This window comes from Talpa europaea, assembly GCF_964194135.1.
Source record: "Talpa europaea genome assembly, chromosome: 6".
NCBI lineage: Eukaryota > Metazoa > Chordata > Mammalia > Eulipotyphla > Talpidae > Talpa > Talpa europaea.
Window position 1 is genome coordinate 95,820,680 of NC_140072.1, and position 26,817 is coordinate 95,847,496.

The 26,817-nt window shown below is 35.5% G+C and overlaps 1 protein-coding gene across 1 annotated transcript in view; it reads right to left on the bottom strand.

Moving 5' to 3' along the window:
- Window positions 1-8,197: 8,197 nt before the first annotated feature.
- Window positions 8,198-26,817, bottom strand: part of SGCG (sarcoglycan gamma) — a gene marked incomplete at both ends in the record, with an annotated part of 28,525 nt that continues 9,905 nt past the window's right edge. The window contains 4 exons of the mRNA XM_084234475.1: window positions 8,198-8,371; window positions 10,647-10,770; window positions 14,016-14,088; window positions 26,311-26,430. Of these exons, the coding sequence (XP_084090601.1) occupies window positions 8,198-8,371; window positions 10,647-10,770; window positions 14,016-14,088; window positions 26,311-26,430 (491 nt within the window). The remainder of the gene's footprint in view (window positions 8,372-10,646; window positions 10,771-14,015; window positions 14,089-26,310; window positions 26,431-26,817) is intronic.

The following is a 26,817-nucleotide window of genomic DNA, read 5'->3' on the forward strand; positions in this document are numbered from 1 at the left end:
AAATCTAATATAGTATTTTCCCATATTAAATTTTGATAGGTATGTATATGTGTGTTTATTGGAAATATTAAGATAGCATTCTTCAATGTGTTTTATACTGGAATTTTAGTAGGTTTCTTTTTCATGATTGAATACGAAGTACTTGGTGTATACTAAATTTATTAAGTGTTCATTTATTTAATTAAAGGTTTATTTCAACTTTTCATGGGATAAGATTAGTCTCTATATATATTTACCTATGTATATATGGTAGTGGTGGTGGTGCTGTGTGTGTGTGTGTATATATATTTGGAAAGATACACATCAAATATGTTTCTCCTGTAGGTTGATATTTGATATTTATCTTACTTTAGGAGAGAACTGCATGTGTGGGACAAATTCACAATTGAGTTTTATGGGGTTTTTTTGCTTAGAAGAACTGGGGTGTAGGCCAGAGGTGGGGAGTGAGAGGATTCACCAGAGACAATAGGGAGCAGAACAGTTGGATTTACTGAAATACAATGCTAAGGGGAGCAGGTGAGACAGGAAAGGTCTGCTGCACCATAAGTGGTTAGCTACCTGGCTGGACATCTAATTCAGGCTGTAGAGGTGATAGTGCTGAAACAACCCCTAGACCACCAGGGAGGCCCCACAATTGAATTCTAACAGGAAATGTTCAACTGTATACCCAAACCACAAGTTTTCAAAAGTAGGCAGATCTAGAATACCCAGTTTCTGGGTCTTCAGCTTTTTGGAACTTTCTTTAAAAAGTGTTTGCTACTTTGAAATTCACTTTCAACACTTAGGATATATATTGTTTTTGATATTAAAATTTACACAGAAAACCCTGTTTAACCTTTGTGATAGTTGATTTAGTTGAAAATTGTGTTTTTCTAGTCTTTTCGTTAAAAAGTAAAGATTCACAATCCTTTATATATGTAGAACCCCTAGATCCAATGTATTTCAGAATTTGGACTTAATAAAGATAATGCAGTAAATATGTTTTCATGAAGCATTTCAAGCATCACAGGCAATACCCTCCAGTCAAATATACTAATATTTCTGCACTGAAACCCTATGAATATTCATTCTGAATGTAGGTCTTTTTTCACTTTTTGTTTTTGATTTCTCTTTGGTACCATTTGATCAGAGAAGATATTTGATATGATTTCAATCTTCAAGAATTTTTTACTTCAATATGTTGTTTATCCTAGAGAATGTTCCAATGCACTTGATAAGTATGTGGACTCAGCTTTTTGGGGTATAGTACCCTATAAATAGCTACTAAACACAACTGATCTATTTCCTTATTTAAGGCTGTTGGTCCCCTGTTAATTGTTTTTTGTCAGGTTGATCTGTTCATTTATGTGCATAGGTGTTGAAGTCCTCTACTATTTAGTATTACAATCAATGTCTGTTTTTCAATTTGTTAATAGTTGTCTTACATATTTTGACATTCCTTTATTGAGAATGTGTGTGTGTGTGCTTGTGTGTGTGTGTGTGTGTGTGTGTACAGATGAATGTTATTTCTTGCTACTTACTATTTCTTGCTACTTATTTGTCCCTTAAGTTCATAATGTCCATATCTGTCTCTTTTTAAACTTTTTTTGGTTCGAAGTGTATTTTATCAGATTTAAGAATGGCTGTTTCTGCTTTTTTTTAGAATACCAGTTGTATGTAGCATTGTTTTTGCTACTTTTTTTTTTTTTAAGAATCTGTTTACTTTGGTATTGGATAGGTCTCCTGGAAACAGCAAAAAGTTGGGTTTTGTTTTCTGACCCAAGTAGCCATTCTACATTAAGAGTAATTTGTGATACATGAGGTATTGCTATTGCCTTTTATCTTCATTTTTTTCTGGTTAATGTTTAATTCCTTGTTTAATTTTTGTATATTTTCTACTTTTCAGTTTATGTAGGAGAGGTCCTTTCAACATTTCTTGTATGGATGATCTAATGTTGGCATGCTCCTTCAAGTTTTGTTTATCTGAGAAGGGTTTTATTCCACCCCCTCATATCTGAGAGTCTTGCAGGATAAGTATTCTTGCTGAAACTTTTTATCTCTGAGTATTTTGAATATGTCTTTCCATTCTTTCCTTATCTGCAGAATCTCTCCTGCAAAGTCTGATAAAAGCCTGATTGGAGTAACTTTCTATGTTACCTCCCTTTTCTGAACCCTTAGCTGCCTTCAACATTCTTCCTATATTTTGAACTATTGGTAGTTTCATCACTGTATGGCTTGGTATAGGTCTCTACATTTAACTAACTAGGTGATCTTTAACTTTGTGGACTTGTGTATACTTAGGTCCTTTCAAAGTTTTCTTCTGTTATTCCTTTGAGTATGGTTTTTCTTCCCCTTTAACTTCTCTTCCCACTTGGAGAAATCCATTATCCTTATGTTGCCTTTCCTGATGGAGTCGGATAGTTCTTGAAGTGCACTTTCATTTTTTCCCTTCTCTTCTTTCACCTGAGTCGTGTGCATACTATGTTCCAATAATTAGGTCCTCCATTTCACTTTTTCTGCCTCTATAGGTTTCTCTCAAGTTCTTGATCTTGTTTATTGAGCACTTTGCATTGTGAATGTCTTTTATTTAAAGTTTCAATTAAATAAATCATTAATTTTATTTCTGATTTGATTCATTTTTAAAAATTTTGTTGAATCTTTCCTTAGTTTTTTTGAGGTCTGATATATCACTTTGACTTGCTTTTCTGAGATTTCTCCTGTTTCTTGAGGTTTTTTTTAAATTTTATTTTATATATTTTTTACATCATTTTTCATTTTTGCACAATGCATGCATTTTCATCTTGGTTATAGTCCCCATACAATTCCCACTCCCCTTGTTTTGACCATAATCCCTCCTACCCTTCACCCCCCATAGTGTGTCTCTGGTTTATAGTTTGCTTGTTGATTTTGATTTTGATTTTATTATAATTAGTCGTTTTCCTGGTCCCTTATTTAGGTTTTCTAAATTCCTACTATGAATGAGACCATCCGGTATTTTTCTTCTTCTTTCTGGCTTATTTTGCTGAGCATGATCCCTTCTAGCTCCATCCATGTTGCTGCAACTTGCATGAGTTTATCTTTTTTGATTGCTGAGAAATATTCCATTGTGTATATGTACCACATCTTCTTGATCCAGTCATCTATTTTTGGGCATTTGGGTTGTTTCTATAGCTTAGCTATTGTAAATAGTGCTGCTATAAACATAGGGGTGCAGGTGCCCTTTGGAATTAATGATTCTGTGTCCTTTGGGTAAATACCTAGGAGTGGAATTGCTGGATCATATGGAAGCTCCATCTTTAGCAGACTGAGGAATCTCCACACAGCTTTTCATAGTGGTTGGACCAATTTGCACTCCCATCAGCAGTGCAGGAGAGTTCCTTTTTCTCCTCATCCTCGCCAACATTTGTTTTAAAATGTGCCATTCTCACTGGTGTTAAGATGGTATCTCATTGTAGTTTTGATTTGCATTTCTCTGATTTCAAGTGATGTTGAACATTTTTTCATATGCCTGTTGACCATTCACATTTCCTCTTTGGAGAAGTTTCTTTTTAGCTCTTCTGCCCAAGTTTTGACTGGATTATTTACTTTGTTTTTGTTGAGACTCTTCAGCTCTTTGTAGATTTTTGTGATCAGTCCTTTCTCATTAGTGTTGTGTGTAGAAATTTTCTCCCAGTTGGTGGGGCGTCTGTTTGTTTTGGTTATTGTCTCTTTTGCTGTACAGAAGTTCTTTAATTTGATGTAGTCCCAGCTGTTTATCTTTGCCTTCACTGTCACTGCTTTGGGTGTTGAGTCTCTAAGGAAGTTACTGAGGTGTATGTCATGTAGTGTTTTGCCTATATTTCCTTCTATATATTTTGTGGTTTCAGGTCTTATGTCTAGTTCTTTAATCCATTTGAGTTGGTTTTTGTGCACGGTGTGAGGTAGTAGTCAAGCTTCATTCTTTTGCATGTAGCGACCCAGTTTTCCTAGCACCAGTTATTGAACAAATTTTCTTTGCTCCATTGCATATTCTTTGCTCCTTCGTCAAAGATTACTTGACTGTAAATTTGTGGGTTTATTTCTGGATTTTCTATCTGGTTCCATTGATCCGTGAGTCTGTTCCTGTTGCAGTTTTGATGATTATGACTTTGTAGTATAGTTTGAAGTCTGGGAGTGTGATGCCTCCATTCCCTTCTTTTTTTTTTTTCCCCAGGAGAGCTTTGGCTATTTGGGGTTTTTGGTGGCTCCATATGAATTTCATCAATATTTGTTCTATTTCTTTGAAGAATGTCATTGAAATTTTTATTGGAATAGCATTGAATCTGTAAATTGCTTTTGGTAGGTTGGCCATTTTGATAATGTTAATTCTTCCAATCCATGAGCAGGGGATGTCTTCTTTGTGTCTTCACCTATTTCTTTGTGTCTTCTTCTATTTCTTTTAACAGTGTTTTATAGTTTTCTTTGTATAGGTCCTTTACCTCTTTTGTTAGATTTATTCCCAAGTATTTGATTTTTTTTTTTGTTTCAATAATAAAAGGGATGGTTTTCTTGATTTCTTTCTTCAGATTTATTGTTTGTGTATAGGAAGGCTACTGATTTTTTGTGTGTTGATTTTGTGTCCTGCCACTTTACTAAATTGATTGATTAGTTTGATTAGTTTTTCTGTGGAGTTTTTGGCGTTCTCTAGGTATATTATCATATCATCTGCAAATAGTGATAGTTTGACTTCTTCATTCCCTATTTGGATTCCTTGTTTGTCTTTCTCTTATCTTATTGCTCTGGCTAAGACTTCCAGTATTATATTGAAAAGCAGTGGTGAGAGTGGACATCCTTGTCTTGTTCCAGACCTCAGTGGAAATGCTTTCAACTTTTCACCATTGAGAATGATATAGGCTATCGGCTTGTTATATATGGCCTTTATGATGTTGCAGTATGTTCTTTGTATCCTTAGAATTTCTCTTTTTTTATTATTTAAATTTTATTTTTATATTCCCCTTACAAATACAACCCCCTTATTATGACCCCAAGCCCTCCTTTCCCTGCCCCCTATCCTGCACAGTGTGTCTCTGGTTCATAGTTTTTGTTGATTTTGATATCTTCTTTCTTATAGTTATTCTTTTTCCTGGTCCCTTATTTATGTTTTCTAAATTCCTGCTATGAGTGACACCATCCGGTATTTTTCTTTTTCTTTCTGGCTTATTTCGCTGAGCATGATCCCTTCCAGCGCCATCCATGTTGCTGCAAATTGCATGTGTTTATCTTTTTTGAATGCTGAGTAATATTCCATGGTGTATATGTACCACATCTTCTTGATCCAGTCATCTATTTTTGGGCATTTGGGTTGTTTCCAAAGCTTAGCTATTGTAAATAGTGCTGCTATAAACATAGGGGTGCAGGTGCTCTTTGGAGTTGATGTTTCTGTGTCCTTTGGGTAAATACCTAGGAGTGGAATTGCTGGATCATATGGAAGCTCTATATTTAGTAGGTCAAGAAATCTCCACACAGCTCTCCATAGTGGTTGGACCAGTTTGCACTCCCACCAACAGTACAGGAGAGTTCCTTTTTCTCCACAACCTCGCCAACATTTGTTGTTGCTAGTTTTTTTAATATGTGCCATTCTCACTGGTGTAAGATGGTATCTCAATGTAGTTTTGATTTGCATTTCTCTGATTAAAAGTGATGTTGAACATTTTTTCATATGCCTGTTGGCCATTTGCATTTCCTCTTCAGAGAAGTTTCTTTTTAGCTCTTCTGCCCATTTTTTAACTGGATTATTTTCTTTGTTTTTGTTGAGTCTCATCAGCTCTTAGTAGATTTTTGTGATCAGTCCTTTATCATTGGTGTTGTGTGCAAAAATGTTCTCCCAGTCAGTGGGATTTCTCTTTGTTTTTGTTATTGTCTTTTTTGCTGTGCAGAAGCTCTTTAAGTTGATGTAGTCCTAGCTGTTGATCTTTGCCTTCACTATCACTGCTTTGGGTGATGTGTCTATAAAGATGTCTTTGATGTGCATATCATGTAGTGTTTCGCCTATATTTCCTTCTATGTATTTTATGGTTTCAGGTCTTATGTCTAGTTCTTTAATCCATTTTGAGTTGGTTTTTGTGTATGGTGTGAGGTAGTAGTCAAGCTTCATTCTTTTGCATATAGCGACCAGTTTTCCCAGGACCATTTATTGAATAAACTTTCTTTGCTCCAATGCATATTTTTTGCTCCTTTGTCAAAGATTAGTTACCGTAAATCTGTGGATTTATTTCTGGATTTTCTATTTGATTCCATTGGTCTGTGTGTCTGTTCTTGTTCCAATACCATGCAGTTTTGATGATTATGGCTTTGTAATATAGTTTGAAGTCGGAGTGTGATGCCTCCATTCCCTTTTTTTTGTTTTTCAGGAGAGCTTTGGCTATTTGGGGTTTTTGGTGATTCCGTATGAATTTCATCAATAATTTTTCTATTTCTTTGAAGAATGACATTGAAATTTTGATTGGAATACCATTGAATCTTTATATTGCTTTTGATAGGACAGCCATGTTAATAATGTTTATTCTTCCAATCCATGAGCAGGGGATGTCTTTCCATTTCTTTGTGTCTTCTTCTATTTCTTTTAACAGTGTTTTATAGTTTTCTTTGTATAGGTCCTTTACCTCTTTTGTTAGATTTATTCCCAAGTATTTGATTTTTTTTTTTTGTTTCAGTAATAAAAGGGATGGTTTTCTTGATTTCTTTCTTCAGATTTATTATTTGTGTATAGGAAGGCTACTGACTTTTGCATGTTGATTTTGTATCCTGCCACTTTACTAAACTGATTGATTAGTTTGATTAGTTTTTCTGTGGAGTTTTTGGGGTTCTCTATGTATATTATCATATCATCTGCAAATAGTGATAGTTTGACTTCTTCATTCCCTATTTGGATTCCTTGTATGTCTTTCTCTTGTCTTATTGCTCTGGACTTCCAGTATTATATTGAAAAGCAGTGGTGAGGGTGGACATCCTTGTCTTGTTCCAGATCTTAATGGGAATGCATTCAGCTTTTCACCATTGAGAATGATACTGGCTGTTGGCTTGTCATATATGGCCTTTATGATGTTGAATTATGTTCCTTGTATCCCCAGAATTTCAAGGGCTTTTATTATGAATGGGTGTTGCACTTTGTCGAAAGCTTTCTCGGCATCTATTGATATTATCATATGGTTTTTATATTTCTTTTTGTTGATGTGTTGGATAACGTTGATTGATTTTCGGATGTTGGACCATCCTTGTGTTCCTGGAATGAATCCTACTTGGTCGTGGTGAATTATCTTATGGTGTATCCTTAGAATTTCAAGGGCTTTATCATAAATGTGTGTTGTACTTTGTCGAAAGCTTTCTCAGCATCTATTGATATTATCATATGGTTTTTATATTTCTTTTTGTTGATGTGTTGGATTACATTGATTGATTTTCATATGTTGAACCATCCCTGGAATAAATCCTACTTGGTCATGGTGAATTATCTTATGGATACGTTGTTGGTCTGATGGCTAATGTTTTAAGGATTTTTGCATCAGTGTTCATTAGAGAGATTGGCCTGTAGTTTTCTCTTTTTTGTTTTGTCCTTGTTTGGTTTTGGTATTAGTGTAATGTCGGCTTCATAGAACATGTTTGATATTATTCCTTTTCAATTTTTTTAGAGTTTGTGAAGGATAGGCACTAATTCATTTCTGAATGTTTGGTAGAATGCATTTGATACAATGTGACCTCGTTCTGAGTCATTGTCACCAGTAATGGGGAAAAATAATAGCTAACCCAAAGGATTGTTGAGAGGATTAAAGAAAGACCCTCACACTGTGACGTTTGTGGAAAATGTAGGTTGATTTTTATTGCTCATTGACTGTATATACAGAAAGAATGATTATTTTTTATAATTTATTCCTTTACATATTGAAAATCAGATTAAACTATTTCAAAACCTGACATTTTCCTGTGAAATCCACCTAGTGGGATAAACACATTTTGATATTCTTTGACTTCTGTGTTTAACATCCACATGCCACTTTGAGATCATCTAGTTTTATCCAGGCACTTTCACTGGCTTATTTTTCTTTTTGAGTTCCTTTTGAGAGTATGTCCTGTTACTGTGTGCTGTCTATACATTAGAAGGTGTCAAGTTGCTTTCTAAGTGTGAAGACATGATGTGAGCATTAAACATTCATTGACATGTTCGCTGAAATGAGGCAGGTGCTGTGTGGAAGATGCAAACAGGTTACAGACAGACATGACTGTTTTCGTGGCATGTGGTATCCACATCAGCTACAGACAGGTAAAGCTTTCCACCTGGACACACACAAATTTCATAGAGGCTTTGTGAGCTGCCGGCAGGACTCCAAGTCCCATCAGCCAACTTGGGTAATAACAAAGTTTCAGCATCAAGCACAAGCTGTTTGAGAGAAAAATGGGAGAGGAAGTAGTAAAGTAGGAATGAACATGATAAACATGAAATCCACATTCTCAAATGGTTCCAAATTATTTTTTTTCTCTGCATAGAGAATACAGTAGGCAACTGGCTTTACTTAAGTCATATTATAACTATCTGATTTTTTTGAAGCCTAGTTCCTGATTCACATTCAGTCAGGAACTTAATTCCTTCTCTAAATTGGAGAGAAGTTACTTTTTCTTTTACCCATTGTGGTAGTTAGGGAAATTTGCAATTATATATCTTAAAAATTCTTTTATGGATTATCTGACAAAAACTGGAATTATTTTGCTGAGTCACAATTACCTGTGGTCCACTCTGTATGCTGGCTTATCTTCTCAATTGGATAACATACAACTCAAAGAAATATATTTATCTTAATAATGTTGGAATTTATTTGAGAATGTTGGAATTTATTACTATCTGAGAATGTTGGAATTTATCCTGGCTTTATTTTTCTATGAAAGACAAATTCATCATTAGCTATCTACAATTTCCCTAACTTGTTACTATTATTTGAGACTATGCTGCCTTCTAATAGATGCTGAAAAGCAGTAGGTACACAGACTAAAACCAACCAAATAAAATGAAAGTTGCCAAATTTTTGCATCCTATTAAAATCTATTTAAACTGAACTGCAAACATATTCTGGCCAATGATTGAAATCTGGAAGTCTTTTGAAAAATAAAAATAGTCATATTGAGCAGCAAAATGTTACCTAGTCTAGAGCACTTGCTTTTTAGAAGGAATTAAAGTGTATTGTAGGTAGGCATCATTTTCTTCCACAAAGTTAGAGCTTTTGGCTTACATAACACCCATGAATTCCAGTCTTTTAATAAATTGATATTTGCAGACTGTATTTCCTCTTGGCATGCTGACCATATGTGGGAATCTAGGAGTGTATTGCTGGGAAAGCTCTACTCTGGTCTGGGACACTCAGAGTAAAATAACCAATTAGGTGGGTTTTTTTTTTTTTGTCTTTTTTTTTTAAAGAAGAACCTATTTAAGTTACTGTCCAGTGTTTGAGGATCTTTGGTTGTTTTTCCCATATATACTTTGCTTTCCCCTAACTTGTTAGCTTCTCATCTTTCTTGTGGTTAGTTGGTATTCTTTAGTTAATTGGTCAATTTTTTTCCTGCTTTTGTAACTAGTAGTCCACATACTGCTTCCTGGCTCATCTTTATTTGCCTTTGTGAGACAATATTTTGTGGGATGCCACACATGTCTTCACATTGACCTAGCTCCTAGTAATAAGGAATATAAACATTAAATGTGGGTCAGGACATATACTTCTTGTAAAAATGACAATTTATGGAAACCACTAATATTTCAAAATTAAAACCCATACATACATTTTCAGTGTAATAAATTTTCAAGTATGTAGTAACTTCATGATTTAGTAATGAAATTCCAAAATTTTTTATTTCTATTTTTCTATTCATCTGCAGCTCTTGACTTCATACCAATGAGTTGAAACTTTCAGGGGCTTTTCCAGATGACTTGTGTAGGTCCTGTCCCGAGCTGCCACTAAGGACACTATTTGCTACCTCAGCGACACCAACCTTTTAATATAATTTCACAATGTCATACATGCTGCCACATTGGTGTTTCAGAACCTCATGACATAGGTAAGCAAATATTTTTTTCCCTATTTTATAGTAAGATAGACCTCAGAGGCTTGTTAACTGTCCTGAATTCAAATTAGTGTATTGATCTAGTCCTAGAAAAATACGTACTGGGTAGCCATATTATGACTTCTTTTATCAGTGATTTTTTTCTTTTTGGACTTGAAGTTCCAGGTTTTATCCTCATTGAAGCTGTCTTTAAAGCTCTTTTCATATTTAATTTCCACTTAAACACTTTTTTTGTAAGCAAGAATAATGCTTTAGGCAATTTCAGATGATGGTTATCATTTGCAGGTAATTCTCAGAGTCAACTGAAATGGCAGAATTGATAGTCTCTGTAAAATCAAAGTCTGTAGTATTTTTCCAAAGCTTAAAATAATAAGAGACTTTATATAGCACAAATACCAATCCAAGAAATTTGTGTGAATCCAATATAAAATCATTTTAACTGTTTTTGGCCCTTCTTTTAATGCTAACTTATCTTTTGCCTTCCTTTTCGGTTTCTGCTCTTCGACTTTCATAATACTTCTTTACAAACTGCTATAAATTTAAGGTACTGAAACCTTAAAGGTCATGATACTAGTATCATCAGGGGCTTGATTTATTGAACTCACCATTCCATCACTACTATGAAAAATGATATCCATTTGAGAAAGGCCCTCAATTTTCCCAGCATGAGCTTTAATATAAACACCCTTTGGGGCATCCATGCTTAGACTCCGTGTGGGGGCTTCTAATCTGAAATGGGGAAAAGAAACCAAGAAAAAAGAGTATTAAAAAAGTCATCCCAATAATGAACAGTTCAGCACAGAAATATGGTTAATAAAGTATATAGTATCTCTGTGTCATTCTTGAATGTTAACATATTGTATATTATTCATTGATAAATTCAGAAATAATGTGCAATAAATAAACTTAGCATTAATGAGAGTTTATGAAATTAGTGTGCCCTAAAAGTAGATAAAAACATTAAACAGCCCAACCCTACACAGCAGTTTCAGATGTTTAAACATTTTGGCATAGCACAACAGAAGAAAATTCTACTTGTGAATAACTCCTAAAACTAATTTTTTAAGTTAAAACACAAATTTGTTTTGGAAAAATACAGATTTAAGTACAATATATGTATTTGTTACATGTTAATAAAATAGAAAATAAGTTTGTCCTTTAGGTTTTGTTTGCATTTTTTTTATAATTTAGGAAGATTTTTACAGAGCAGATGCAAGGATTGTTTTAAGAAGCCTTGTACTCTACAGAACGAGGAAGACACACACATGAAGAGGTAATGGCAAATAATTTTCCAGAATGTAAAAAATAACAGGAGTTTCTAAAATTGAAACAGTATGTCAAGACACAAGTATGAATTCAAACATACTCAACACCCAAACACTGTGGCTAAACTGCACAATATTAAGATTAGTGAGAAAATCTTGAAAATATAATGAAGATCAGATTGCTTACAAAGAACCTAAAGTGCCTAGTAGTACTTTTAAAATGCTGATGTAAATTTAGTCAGTCTGGAGGAGATATACTTCAACTTAACTATTATTCAACTCTGAAGGAATTAGACATTTCAGACCCAGAGGGGAGAAGTTTACTATAGATCCTTACTGATAAAAGTACTTATGGAAATGAAAATCAGAAGAAAAGAGTATTCTGCAAGAAGCAGAGTAGACATTAGAAAAATTAATAAAATGTGTCATTAAAGATAAATATGGGGCCTCTTTGATGGCGCAAGGGGTTAAGACGCAACCTATGAAGTCATCCATCCACAGTCGCTGCAAGCATGAGTTCAATCCCCAGCCAGGGAGCAACCCACAGCAGACCTCTCCTGTCTCGCCCGCTGCTCCCCTCAGCAGTATATTTCAGTCAATCTGCCTATTCTGTTCCCCACTCTGTCTATGGTGAATCCTCTCACCACCCCATACCTCTGGCCTGTACCCCAGTTCTTGTATGCATAAATAAATAAATATTTAAAAAATAAAGATAGGGCCTCCGTGGTGGCACAGCGGTTGAGCGCTGGGCTGTGAGGCTACCCGCAGCCTCTGCAGCGCCGGTTTGTTCCCCGGCCACTGGCGAGGGTCCCACAAAAAAAAATATATGTGTATATATTATAAAATATATGTATAAAAAATATTTGTATATATATATTTATATATATATAAATATGTATTGCCTGAAAAATATAACAGTGGAAGACAAGTAAAAATAAAAATTGAGAGGGAAGTTTGGATAGAAATAACTTTCTAAATTTGTTAGTATTATTTGGGAAAATAATGAAAATGCCTTAGAAAGTACTAATTTATCTCCATGCATGTGAAGAATAATCATTAGAAGAATAAATATAGAATATTGAAAGGAAAAATGAGTGGGGAGAATAATAGAAAAATTACTAATCAAAAAAATCAGAACAGAGAAACATTGAAAAGAAGCAGCACAGTAAATAATATAAAAATATAGCAAGTAAACCAATGATCATAATATGTAAATGGTTAAATTCATCTATTAAAAGTTAAAAAATATATAGGGGTTAAAAGAAAAGCTCAATTCAAGAAAATTACCCTAAGAGAAATAACTAAAACATAATAGGGCAAAAATATTGAAGAAAAAGTTTGGGAAAAGGTAAATTAGTACAAAGGAAAGTAGACCTGTGTATAGTAATATTAACACCAGACAATATAGGAGCAATGACTTAATGATTCAAAGGAACAATTAACAAGATTAGTTGACACAGACTTGCATGCATCTAAAAATGCATAATGAAGAGGAAAGTCAACAATATAAAATTATAGTGGGAGTTGTAACAAACTTCTTTGTGAACTGATAAAGAAGGCAAGTATAAATATATAGAAGATACTAACAATGGAATTCATAAGATTGGTATAATAGTATATATATATGTGTATATATGTGTATGTATATATACATGTATATCTATGTATATATATACACCTTGCTGTAAAGAAAAGGACATACTTTCATCATAAAAATTTATTAATTCCTCTCTGCCAAAAATCTGGAAATCTTAAGTAGGAAGGAAAAATTTCTACCAAGAAATAAAGAACTAAAATGGACTTAAAAATAGAAAAATTGAAAATAACTTCATTAAAGAACTGGCATTGATAGAATAAAATCCAATCTCCCCCAAAGTACTGGATTTTTCATTCTGCAGATGAGTTTATATCAAATTTTCAATTGTTCTTATACCTTGGTTCAAAGACGAGGGAAAGGAGACCTGGGAACTTAGACTAAAATGGAAATTTCCTAACTTGATAATAGATATTTACCAAAAACCTATAGCAGACATCATTTAATTTGGAAAGTTAGAAACATTTCTCAAAGTCAAGAAGTTCACACATATTTCCATCATTTTGCTGGCAGAGCAATTAAGGAGAGCATCTTGAAAGAGAAGCGGGGTCAGCCATGGCTTCTGCAGCACAATGACACTGTATACTCACAAATATGCTTAAAGGCCTTGAGGCTCTCACTTTGCAAGTTCACAATGGTATTATTTATTTGTTGTTTAATACAATACAAATATACTATTTGTATTTGGAATATACAGTTACAGCAGTAAATGACATTCAGTAGTCTAATGATAAAGTAAATATACATGGGCATATATAGCAGGAATTAGGTAATTTTATATATTCTGATATTATTTAAGGATGTACTAAAGGTTACAGACATGTTAAGTGAAGTGAGCCAGCTATAAAGGGACAAAGAGGTAATTCCACTTATATGAGGTACACTTAGAGTAGTCAAATTTATAGAAACGGAAGGTAGAAAAGTGTGGCCATGGGTTGGGGTGGGACTAATATCACTGGATGTGAATACATAATGATTAATTATAAGCAGAAAGTCATGAAGATAAAGACAACAAATGGAGTAAGAATCTGAAAATAACTACTAAAACATTATCCCAGCACATATCCAGCTATCTTCCACAAGAGAACTTGTTTATATTTGAACAAAATTCTTACCTAAGGTCCTCAAAAGGGTCGGCTCTTACAAGGGGTGTCTCCACTGAATGTTCAAAAAGAGCCCCTTCAGGACCTAGACAAGAAACAAAATGTATCATTTTACAAAAGTTAAGTAAATGACACTAAACAAATTAAAGAATTAGCCGACATCTTTGTTGCTGGATTTGTGTAGGTCCTTTGAGTTGTAGATAATAAAAACTGGCATAGATCTGCTTTCTTACTTTTCCAAGGATTACGTGATTTCACTAGGTTCCTAGACACAAAATACTTTTCAAAGCATTTATAAATACTTATTTTAAAATTAGAGTGCAATATTTAATCCGTAAATTGAAAAAGTAGTAATTTCTGTTGAAAATTGCTTCAGCACATTATTTTAGGGTGATTGAATTTATTCAATTTTATGGCTAAAACTTGTATCTTATACTATCTGTTTCTTAGAGCACTACAGGACATTTATAGAAAAGCAAAAAGTTTTAAATATTTGAAATTGAATTTCTGATTTCTAGGAATCCACATGTTTGTTACAGAGGCTGGCACTCTGTCAGCTCCACTGCTTCTGGTTGTCCAGCATTTCCCCCTGGTGCTGTTAAGTCTAGCACTGTCCCACACCTCTAGCTGCCACCACGAATTGTATCCTTGTGCACTGCTTGCAGAGTGCCACCAGCTCCAGGCTTTTACTAAGGGACTGCCCCATCTTGCATGAGCAGCTTTTGTTTTAGACTACTGGGTACAGTGGATGCTATCTGGAGCAAGAGCCAGCCACTGGTGATCTTAGAAACTCTTTTCCCCAGTTGCCCCTTTGCAAATAAACCCCATTGTTGTTGCACCTAAGCCTGAGTGGTGTCTTATAACTGTCAGCACACAAACAGAAATCACAGATAGTGACCTCTCTCCCCCCTTGGCACTGTTTTAAATATATGGAGGGTGTGGACAATGATTTTCAATACAGTAGCTTATAGACAGGAAAATGTGACAATTTAAGAATGAACAAACAATCCAGTTCCCTGGAAAAGTAAAGGATTTGATAAGGAAATATATCTTTCATATTATATTTAAAACATTTCTTATTTTTATTGGCTTATACAGATTAAGTAGCACCACACTGCTTATAAAAATACTTTTTTTAAAAAGATTTATTTATCTATTTATACAAGAACCGGGGTACAGGCTGGATGCGCGGGAGGGTGAGAGGATTCACCAGACACAGAGTGGGGAAGAGAACAGGCAGACTGACGAAATAAACTGCTGAGGGGAGCAACAGGTGAGACAGGAGAGGTCTGCCACACCATGTGGGACCCTCGCTGGTCGGCCGGGATCGAACCAGCGCTGCAGAGGCTGTGGACAGCTTCACAGCGCTGCGCTCAACCGCCGGCGCCACCACGATAAAAATACTTTTTTATGATTTACCTAGGTGCAGCTGCCTGTCTTAAGCTCTACCCCTTTTTTTTTGACGTGCCTCCTTTGGCCCTTCTGGTACCTCCCCACCAGTCTTTTAGGCCTCTCCCCTGTCGCAGGGCCCATTTGCAGTTTGCAAATAATCTGTTCGTCTCCTTCTTGGTTCCAGAAGTGGCCCAGAACTGTCTTACATTGTGCAGAGTTTCCTTTTTAAGAAACACTGAAAGCAATTCAAATGTTTACTTTCAAATATACTTTTGCACTGGTTTTGATATTTAGCATTGAAATAAAATTGCTGGTGTGAAAGTTTCCCAGACACTAGTTTGAGAAATCATAAGTCTGAGCTAAAAGGTTTTGTCAGCAACCCTTACTAATTTAACAATTTACAATATCCTCACATTTTCAGCACAGTATTGCTAACTAGATCAGTTTTGTTAATATAGCTACTGCTTCTTCAGTAACATTTAAATATGAAGGATGAACAAAGCATACATTGAAAGCCCTCACTCAAGAAATAATAGTTTGTGGCACATAAGTAAAAGAGACTTTAATCAACATAAAACGAAATGTCAAAATTACAAACCAGATTTAGTAACATAGTTAACAGAAAAATATAATCAACTGAAATAAAAAAACAAAAGTGAAGGGTAACATTTCATGCAATTTATATTCAGATGAGAAACAGATGTTCACACATGCTGTAACAGGATATACCTCTTAAAATACTACTTAAGCAAAGCTAAATGATAATGGAAGTCATTATGTAAAGTAAGGCTATACTGAGGATTGGAGTTTCCACAATAAACTGTGCTAATCAAATTTTGTAGTTCAATGTCTGGTTTGCCTGAAATATAAAAACATTTTTCTATTTGACATGGGAAATAATTTAACATAGTATGCACGTGTTATCCTTTATCCTTTTCCCCTTTATCCTTTTCTTTCCCCCCTTGCTTTTCCTGATTGACAAAATGTAAAAGAAAAAAATAAAGAAAAACCACTTCAAATCATCCATTAATAAGACAGGTAGAGATACACTATAGTTTTATTCACTAGGTAGATTTATTGTCTAGGTTTATATAACTGTTCAAAACGTGACTAGAAAAACCTGCTATGAAGAAACTAGGATGAACTTTAAAATAATCATCAAAAAATAATCATTACTTTCCATAGCTAGGAACAAAAGGAATGCAGGCCATAAACTTGTATAATTATTTTTTATCTATTTTATATAAACAAATGAATTCATGAGTAAGAGAAAAAGTCTCAACACATTTTAACTATAAACATACAGTCTTTACAAAATCCAGCTAGAAATTGCAATAGGCTATAATTTTAAAGGCAATTATTATTTTAACACCACTTCAATTCTTTTCCCCCATGAGCTAAATTTTTAAGAGTGTCAATGGCACTATTTTACAAGGAAATGTAACTCCATAATTAGTTTTTAAATGCATGCCAAGGACTTAACTTCTAATATTACCAATTAGTGATATTATAGTAGCATGTGATAATGGTAATACATTGATAGGCAGTCTGTAAAATAACATGTTAATAATAATAATAATAAAAGTACTATGTTTAACTAAGAGGAGCAACTTTTTATTATTTGACTTGTAAATGCTCAAATTATGTGATGTTGATTATACCATTACTGTTAAGTCTCAAATACTCCTAAGATCTATTTGCATATAAAAATGGATGCCTCTAAATAGTTTCATAAAATAACTGTCAGTAAATGGTTGTTGATTTTCAATGTAATTATATTTCATTTATATTTGTAATCATATTTAATATTCCCAATCAAAATTATATTAAAAATTGGTGTAATATCTGTTTCCTGTGGGAAATAGTACAAATTTTTGATTGTATATTCTAATTTTTTTCTAATTTTTAACAGAAAAAAGTTCTACTATATCATATAAATAAAACTATCCTGTATAATATGACCCTGTATAAATATATTTATGTGGGGAAGCATAATCCAAAAAGAAAAAAAACTCAGTTGAACTTTATGATAACTTTTTTTAGAATATGTCACTGAGATTAGACAGTAAATGATCTGGTCATTTCTCCTATAAAGTATCGAAAGTATTTGGATGACACAATTCTTCCCCTCTAGATCCTGGAACAATTTATAGTGAAGATACAGATTGTGGGCCTCCCCGGTGGCGCAGCGGTTGAGCGCTGGGTTGCGAAGCTGCCCGCAGCCTCAGCGGCACCGGTTCAATCCCCGGCTGCCGGAGGAGGGTCCCACATGGTGCGCAGACCTCTCCTGCCGCCCGCTGCTCCCCTCAGCAGTGTACTTCGGTCCTTCTGCCTGCTCTGTTCTCCGCTCTGGCTCTGGTGAATTCTCTCACCCTCCCGTGCTTCTGACTGTACCCAGTGCATGTATAAACAAAACAAACAAACAAACAAATAAATAAACATGCCTCTATAAAAAAAAAAAAACCGAATGAAGAAAAAAAAAAAAGATATAAAATCAATTGAAATGGTAGTGAAGGCAGTTGACGGAGTTCAACGTTGACCATTCTTCCCACCATGATACTGTTCGAGTACTTAAGAGTTTAATATTAATACTTCTGTTCAAACAGTGGATGATACCCACCCTGACCTTTGTTAGATTTTTTGTATCTACAGAAATCATGTTTATAAGATTAACCTTACACTTCTATTGGACTTTTATGGACAAATATGGCATTTCAAGTGCTGCCAAAAAAAAAAAAAAAATCCATTGCTTTGCTTTACAGCCAAACTTCCACGTAATGTTTCTATTGTCTATTCCATTCACATTGTCACCACTTAAAACTGTTTTTTGTCCATGAAAATGCTTGTGTTAAGATAATAATGACCATAATAATCAATTCAATGGTAATTTCTCTCCTCCTATTTTCTGGACCTCTTTGCAAGAACATAGACTCTCTTGATTCCATGGCTCTTGTGGTATTTCTCCCTTAACATTGTCTTCCTTCTCACACTCCTTTGGTATTTACTCTTCCTTTACCTCACCTTTAGTTTTGGCATATCTCAGCATTCAGTAAATTTTTTTCTCATTTTTTAAAAAATTTTTCTGCTAAGTAAGTGATTAACAAGATAACTAATACTTTTGTTTTTGTTGTTTTTTAAAAAGATTTACTTATGTATGCATAAAGAAATGGGGTGCAGGCCAGAGGTATGGGGACTCACCAGAGACAGAGTGGGGAGCAGAACAGGCAAACCCACTGAAACACACTGCTGAGGAGAGCAGCGGGCAAGACAGGAGAGGTCTGCTGCACCATGTGGGTCAGCTCCCTGGCTGGGGATCAAACTTGCACTGCAGTGGCTGGTGATAGCTTGATAGTGCTGTCTTTAACTCCTGCACTACCAGGAAGGCCCCTTTTTCTCATTTTTTTAAAGACCTTCCACCAAACCACCTATGCCATACTCCATCTGCCTCCCTCTTCCTAACCCTTTATTCTGAGTTCAAATTTTTATTCCTTCTATTTTTAGCATGTAATTACTTTTGGGGTATTTATTTCCCACAGATGAGTGAAACCATCTGAAGTTGTCTTTCACTTTTTGACTGATTTCATCCAGCATAATTACCTCAAGTTTCATCCTTTTTGTCCCAAATGCCACCATTTCATCTTTCTTCACAGCTGTGTAATATTCCATTGAATATATGCTCCACAATTTATCTATTAATCTCAGAGTTCAGTTAATTGATGATAGCTTCATTTACATCTCTAATCAAGACTTAAGCTTTGAGCAATAGATAGCTCACATAGCCAATAGCTGATTTGGCACATCCATTCACTTGGCCTTTTCACAGATATATTCAATTAATGTGTCTACAGTATTAACTGAAGGTTCTTTCTGCTAAATTATTCTCCTCAGGCTTCTCCATAACCAAAGGAGTAAGGCTATCATTTACAAACAAGTGCATCTTTCATCTTTGATTCCCTCCCAAATGCCTGCTATCCATTTGATCCCAGTTTCTATGTTAACCCTTAATCTGGAGTCATTAGCTTCCCTCTATGTCATTGCTATTACCTAGTCTAGGTCACCATCTTCTATCACATACTACTAGTAACATCCTCTTAACTGGTCTTATTGTTTCCATTCTTTTCTCTTTCCTTTTAATGGTTATATTGATCTTAAGATATATATTAAATCAGAGAATACCCTGTTCAAAGAATTCAGTCCCTTTCCATTGCATTTGTAACATGTGCCCCCTGGCACTTCAGCATCAGCATCAATTGAATACTTGTAAGAAATGCATATTCTTAGGTTCCATTACAGACAGACAATATATATATAGGCAAAATCTCCAAGTGATTCTGATATATGCATGCAGGTAATATATGATTTTTCTCTTCTGTTATACTAAAATTGATGTCATAGCTTATAAAGAGGTCTAGGCTAAAAAAAATGAGCATTTTGCTAATGCATTGTATAGGATGACCTGGGTTTGAAGCCTCTATGCTATTTATTTTTTTTGAAATTTTTATAAATTTTATCTTTATATTCCCCATACAATTGCAACCCCCTTATTTTGACCCCAAGCCCTCCCCTCCCCACTCCCCACCCCTTATAGTTTGTCTCTGGTTCATAGTTTTTGTTGATTTTGATTTTCACTTTCTTATAGTTATTCATTTTCCTGGTCCCTTATTTATGTTTTCTAAATTCCTGCTATGAGTGAGACCATCCGGTATTTTTCTTTTTCTTTCTGGCTTATTTCACTGAGCATGATCCCTTCCAGTGCCCTCCATGTTGCTGCAAATTGCATGTATTTATCTTTTTTGAATGCTGAGTAATATTCCATGGTGTATACGTACCACATCTTCTTGATCCAGTCATCTATTTTTGGGCATTTGGGTTGTTTCCAAAGCTTAGCTATTGTAAATAGTGCTGCTATAAACATAGGGGTGCAGGTGCTCTTTGGAGTTGATGTTTCTATGTCCTTTGGGTAAATACCTAGGAGTGGAATTGCTGGATCATATGGAAGCTCTATGTTTAGTAGGTCAAGAAATCTCCACACAATTCTCCATAGTGGTTGGACCAGTTTGCACTCCCACCAACAGTGCAAGAGAGTTCCTTTTTCTCTACAACCTCGCCAACATTTGTTGTTGCTAGTTTTTTTAATATGTGCCATTCTCAATGGTGTAAGATGGTATCTCATGGTAGTTTTGATTTGCATTTCCCTGATTACAAGTGATGTTGAACATTTTTTCATATGCCTGTTGGCCATTTGCATTTCCTCTTCAGAGAAGTATCTTTTTAGCTCTTCTGCCCATTTTTTGACTGGGTTATTTTCTTTGTTGTTGTTGAGTCTCATCAGCTCTTAGTAAATTTTTGTGATCAGTCCTTTATCATTAGTGTTGTGTGCAAACATGTTCTCCAAGTCGGTGGGATTTCTCTTTGTTTTTGTTATTGTCTCTTTTGCTGTGCAGAAGCTCTTAATTTGATGTAGTCCCAGCTGTTGATCTTTGCCTTCACTATCACTGCTTTGGGTGATGTATCTGTAAAGATGTCTTTGATGTGCATATCATGTAGTGTTTTGCCTATATTTCCTTCTATGTATTTTATGGTTTCAGGTCTTATGTCTAGTTCTTTAATCCATTTTGAGTTGGTTTTTGTGTATGGTGTGAGGTAGTAGTCAAGCTTCATTCTTTTGCATGTAGCAACCCAGTTTTCCTAGTACCATTTATTGAACAAACTTTCTTTAACTCCAATGCATATTTTTGCTCCTTTGTTAAGGATTAGTTGACCATAAATCTGGGGGTTTATTTCTGGATTTTCTATTCAATTCCATTGGTCTGTGTGTCTGTTCTTGTTCTAATACCATGCAGTTTTGATGATTATGGCTTTGTAGTATAGTTTGAAGTCTGGGCGTGTGATGCCTCCATTCCCTTTTTTTTCAGGAGAGCTTTGGCTATTTGGGGTTTTTGGTGATTCCATATGAATTTCATCAATAATTTTTCTATTTCTTTGAAGAATGACATTGAAATTTTGTTTGGAATAGCATTGAAACTGTATATTGCTTTTGGTAGTATGGCCATGTTAATAATATTTATTCTTCCAATCCATAAGCAGGGGATGTCTTTCCATTTCTTTGTATTTTCTTCTATTTCTTTTAACAGTGTTTTATAGTTTTCTTTGTATAGGTCCTTTACCTCTTCTGTTAGATTTATTCCCAAGTATTTGATTTTTTTTGTTTCGCTAATAAAAGGGATAGTTTTTTTTATTTCTTCTTCTTCAGATTTATTGTTTGTGTTTAGGAAGGCTACTACTTTTGCATGTTGATTTTGTATCCTGCCACTTTAATGAACTGATTGATTAGTTTGATTAGTTTTTCTGTGGAGTTTTTGGGGTTCTCTATGTATATTATCATATCATCTGCAAATAGTGATAGTTTGACTTCTTCTTTTCCTATTTGGATTCCTTGTATGTCTTTCTCTTGTCTTATTGCTCTGGCTAGGCCTTCCAGTATTATATTGGAAAGCATTGGTGAGAGTGGACATCCTTGTCTTGTTCCAGATCTTAATGGAAATGTTTTCAGCTTTTCACCATTGAGAATGACACTGGCTGTTGGCTTGTCATATATGACCTTTATGATGTTGAGGTATGTTCTTTGTATCCCAAGAATTTCAAGAATTTCAAGGGCTTTTATCATGAATGGGTGTTGTACTTTGTTGAAAGCTTTCTCGGCATCTATTGATATTATCATATGGTTTTTATATTTCTTTTTGTTGATGTGTTGGATAACGTTGATTGATTTTCGGATGTTGAACCATCCTTATGTCCCTGGAATGAATCCTACTTGGTCGTAGTGAATTATCTTATGGATACATTGTTGGACTCTGATAGCTAAAATTTTATTGAGGATTTTTGCATCAGTGTTTATTAGGGAGATTGGCCTGTAGTTTTCTTTTTTGTGTTGTCCTTGTTCGGTTTTGGTATTTGTGTAATGTTGGCTTCATAGAACGTGTTTGGTATTATCCCTTCCTTCTCAATTTTTTGGAAGAGTTTGTGAAGGATAGGCACTAATTCATTTCTGAATGTTTGGTAGAATTCATTTGTAAATCCATCAGGTCCTGGGGTTTTGTTTTTGGGGAGGTTTTTGATTACCGTTTCAATTTCATACTTGTAATTGGTCTGTTTAGGTGTTCTATTTCTTCTTTATCTAGCTTTGGGTGATCATAGAGTTGTAGGAATTTGTCCATATCCTCTAGATTGTTGAACTTGTTTCCATATAACTGTTCATAGTAGTTACTGATTATTCGTTTAATTTCTGCTGTGTCCGCTGTCTCCTCTTTCATTTATGATCCTGTTTATTTGTGCTTTCTTCCTTTTTTCCTTTGTGAGCCTGGCTAGGGGTTTGTCTATTTTATTGATTTTTTTGAAGAACCAGCTCTTGGTTTCATTGATCTTTTGGATTATTTTTTTAATTTTGATTTCATTTATTTCTGCTTTGGTTTTTATTATTTTTCTTCTACTAGTTTTCGGGTTTTTTGTTGTTCTTTTCTAGATCTTTGAGCTTCGAGATTAGGTTGTTTCTTTAAGTTCTTTCTTGTTTCTTGATGTAAGCCTCTATTGCTACATATTTTCCTCTTATTACTGCTTTTGCTGCATCCCATACATTTAGGAAATTGGTGTCCTCATTGTCATTCAATTCAAAGAATTTTTTAATTTCTTCTTTGATCTCTTCATCATTCCAGTGGTCTTCCAGTAGTGTGGGTTTCAATCTCCATGAGGTAGGAGTGTACCTTGCCTTCTTTTTATGGTTTATTTCTAGTTTGATGCCTTCATGGTCAAAAAGATCATTGGTATGATTTCAATCTTGGTGTATCTGTTGATGTTTGTCTTGTGTCCCAGTATGTGATCGATCCTGGAGAATGATCCATGTGCACTTGAGAAAAATGTGTTCTCAGATTTTTTTGGGTTTTGTGTTCTGCAGATGTCTGTTAAGCCCAAGCTCTCTAGATCCTTATTTAGAGCTTTAGTGTTTTTACTTATTTTTTGTCTCGTTGATCTATCCATTGTTGATAGTGGTGTGTTGAAGTCTCCCACTACGTATGTGTTTTCTCTGATGTCTGTTTTCAGAGATGACAATAGTTGTCTGATATATTTTGGTGCTCCTTCGTTTGGTGAATATATGTTAATGAGTGTTATTTCTTCTTGAAGTATTGTCCCCTTGATCATAATGTAGTGACTGTTGGGGTCTCTTTTTATCTTTTTCAGTTTGAAATCTGTTTTATCTAATATGAGTATAGCTGTTCCTGCCTTCTTTTTTGGTCCATTTGCTTGTAGGATAGTTTTCCATCCTTTAACTTTGAGTCTATTTTTATCTTTTGTAGCTAAATGTGTTTCCTGGAGAGCTCAAAAGGTTGGGTTTTGTTTCTTAATCCAGCTTGCGACTCTGTGTCTTTTTATTGAAGTGTTTAGTCCATTTACATTTAAAGTTAGTATTGATATGTTAGCATCTGTATTTGCCATTGTGTTTGTCTTTCCTTTGATTTTATTTATTTATTCTTTTAATAACTATTTTTTTTTGGCCTTCTTTAGTTGTTATTCGTCCCTCTGAGGTTCTGGCTTTAGGACTCCTTTTAGTATTTTTTGAAGTGGGGGTTTAGTTGTAATGAAATTCCAGAGTTTCTGTTTGTCTGGGAAGGTCCTTATTCTTTCTTCATAGAGGAAGGAGAGCTTTGCGGGATAGAGTATTCTTGGTTGGCATCTGTTTTCTTGGAGTCTGTTGACTATGTCCCTCCATTCTCTCCTTGACCCTAGTGTTTCTTCGGAGATGTCTGATGTCAACCTGATTGGTTTTCCTTTGAATGTTATCTGTTTCTTCCCTCTTGTCAGCTTCATTATTTTTTCCTTGTCTTGAATTCTTGGGAGCTTTACTATTATGTGTCTTGCTGTATTTTTCCTTTCGTCATGGAAGTTTGGTGTTCTTCTTGCTTCTTGTATATCAATTTTCAGCTCCTTCTTCACGTTTGGGAAGTTCTCTTCAATTATTTCCTTGAATATTTTCTCTGTTCCTATATCTCTCTCCTCTCCTTCTGGGATTTCTATAACTCTTATATTTCCTTTCCTCATGGAGTCAGATAGTTCCCAAAGTCTTTCTTCTGTCTTTTTCCTTCGTATTTCTCTTTCCTTTTCTGTTTTAGTTCTTTTTCTTTCTGTGTCTTCAAGAGTACTTATTCGTTCTTCCATTTCATCTATTCTGCTTTCATTGCTTTTCCCAGAGTTCTTAGCGCCTCCATTAATTCTTTGATCTCCTGCATTTCTTTTACTTCCCTCTTTAGGGACTCAGTTTCATTCTTCTGATCGTTAATTATTTTTCCCTTATCATTGTTTTCCTTTATGACTTCTGTCAGTTTTTTAATCATTGCAATTTTAAATTCTCTTTCTGGAAGGCTCAGAAGTTCTTCCAAGTTACTGTTGTTGCAATCTGGTAGGTGGTTTTCTTTTTGTGCTGTGCTTTTTTCCTGAGGAGTTCCTGGTTTGCATGTGGTTTTTCTACTCCCTACTGCCTGTTTTCTAATTTGCCGTATTCCTTGGGACACTGTGTTGCTGGTACTGGCCGGCATCTTGGGCGAACTTCCCACCTCACCTCTGGCTCCTCTGGGAGCCTTCTGCCAGTTTCAAGCAGTCTTTACTGAAGAAAGGTCCCTGTTCTAAAATGCCGATGTGGGGGACATGCTCCCCTGCGCGCCCAGTCTGCCCCGGCGGTGGGTGCCGCTCCCCTCTGGGCTCGGACTGCAGGCAGGAAGGGGCCTGGTGTGGGCGAGCCTCCCAGCTCACCTCTGGCTTCTCTGGGAGCCTTCTGCCAGTTTCAAACAGTCTCCACCAAAGAAAGGTCCCTGCTCCAAAATGGCGATGCCGGGGACATGCTCCCCTGTGTGCCGGGTCTGCCCTGGTAATGGGTGCCGCCCCCCTCTGGGCTCGGACTGTAGTCCAAAAGGGGCCCGGCGTGGGCAAACCTCCCAGCTCACCTCTGGCTCCTCTGGGAGCCTTCTGCTGATTTCAAGCCGTCTCTACTGAAGAAAGGTCCCTGTTCTAAAATGGCGATGCGGGGGACATGCTACCCTGCGCGCCCGGTCTGCCCCAGTGGTGGGTGCCACTCCCCTCTGGGCTCAGACTGCAGGCCAGAAGGGGCCTGGCGTGGGCGAACTTCCCAGCTCACCTCTGGCTCCTCCGGGAGCCCTGCTCCAACTTCAAGCAGTCTCCACCAAAGAAAGGTCCCTGCTCCAAAATGCTGCTGCGAGAATGCGCTCCCCTGCGCACCCAGTTTGCCCCGGCGGTGGGTGCCGCTCCCCTCCTGCCTCTATGCTATTTATTTGAGAATTTTCCCCAAAGACTTCATTGCCCTGCAGTACAATAATACTCAACCAAAACCTTTATTGTCAATTTCATACAGTAGAAATCAACCCATTTTTTAAAATGAAGAAACAGCATACTAAGATTAAATAAATTGCCTGTGATCATGCAGCTGACATAGGAATAAAAAATCTACATCTATCAAGTGTGTATTCTCCTAACTATACACTGCTGGATTTCTGATGACCAAGGTATTTGGGAAACCTGGCCATTTATTGATTAGGGATTAATCAATTTCCTATAATTAGATTTCTTTGTCTTTTAGGGAAAAAAACTGCTTTAATGTGTATTGTCACATAGGTTATGAATTTTCTAGTTTGAACTAGGACTACAGAATGAGGGTACTGAAAAGAGGAGTGGGGGGACAAAAGGGTGAATGTCTACAGAAGAAGATTATGGGTGCTTTGGTGTTGGGTATGGTATGATACCATACACCTGAAGAGGTGTGAACCTATACTTCTAAATTATATAGCTTTGTTAAGCCAATATTACCCCAATAAAAAAAGTTACAAATAAACAAACCAGAATTACTACATACCAGTTACTCGAAGTTTATCTACACCGATTACCACTTCCTTTTCATCAACAGTAAACAGTGGCTTGCCATCCTTGTTGTTGATCTGAAACTGTTGACTCTGAACATCTACCATTTTGGGACCTGAGGAATTAATTTAAAAGTTTATTGTAAAATATTTACTATAAGCAGTGTTTAAATATCTATTTTTACATATGCTATCTCACCCAGTAATACCAAATTTCTAAATATTTAAGATTTATTACCATTATGTTTTTCGACTCTGTAATTAAACCTCAGTGCTATTCATGGCAATTATCTTGGATGAATCCCCTTTTATTTATTCTCAGATTGCTTTGTTGAAGTTATATCTGTTTTGACTAAAAAATCTTGGTTTTATTTTCAATTTGTAAGCCTTTCTGTGACCAAAAGATCTCCATGGACACAGCTCAGACAGGCCATCTTGCTCCATCCATCTCATCTCTTGGAATACTCTCCCAGGTTTAAACTGGCTTTTTCGACCTTCCCATC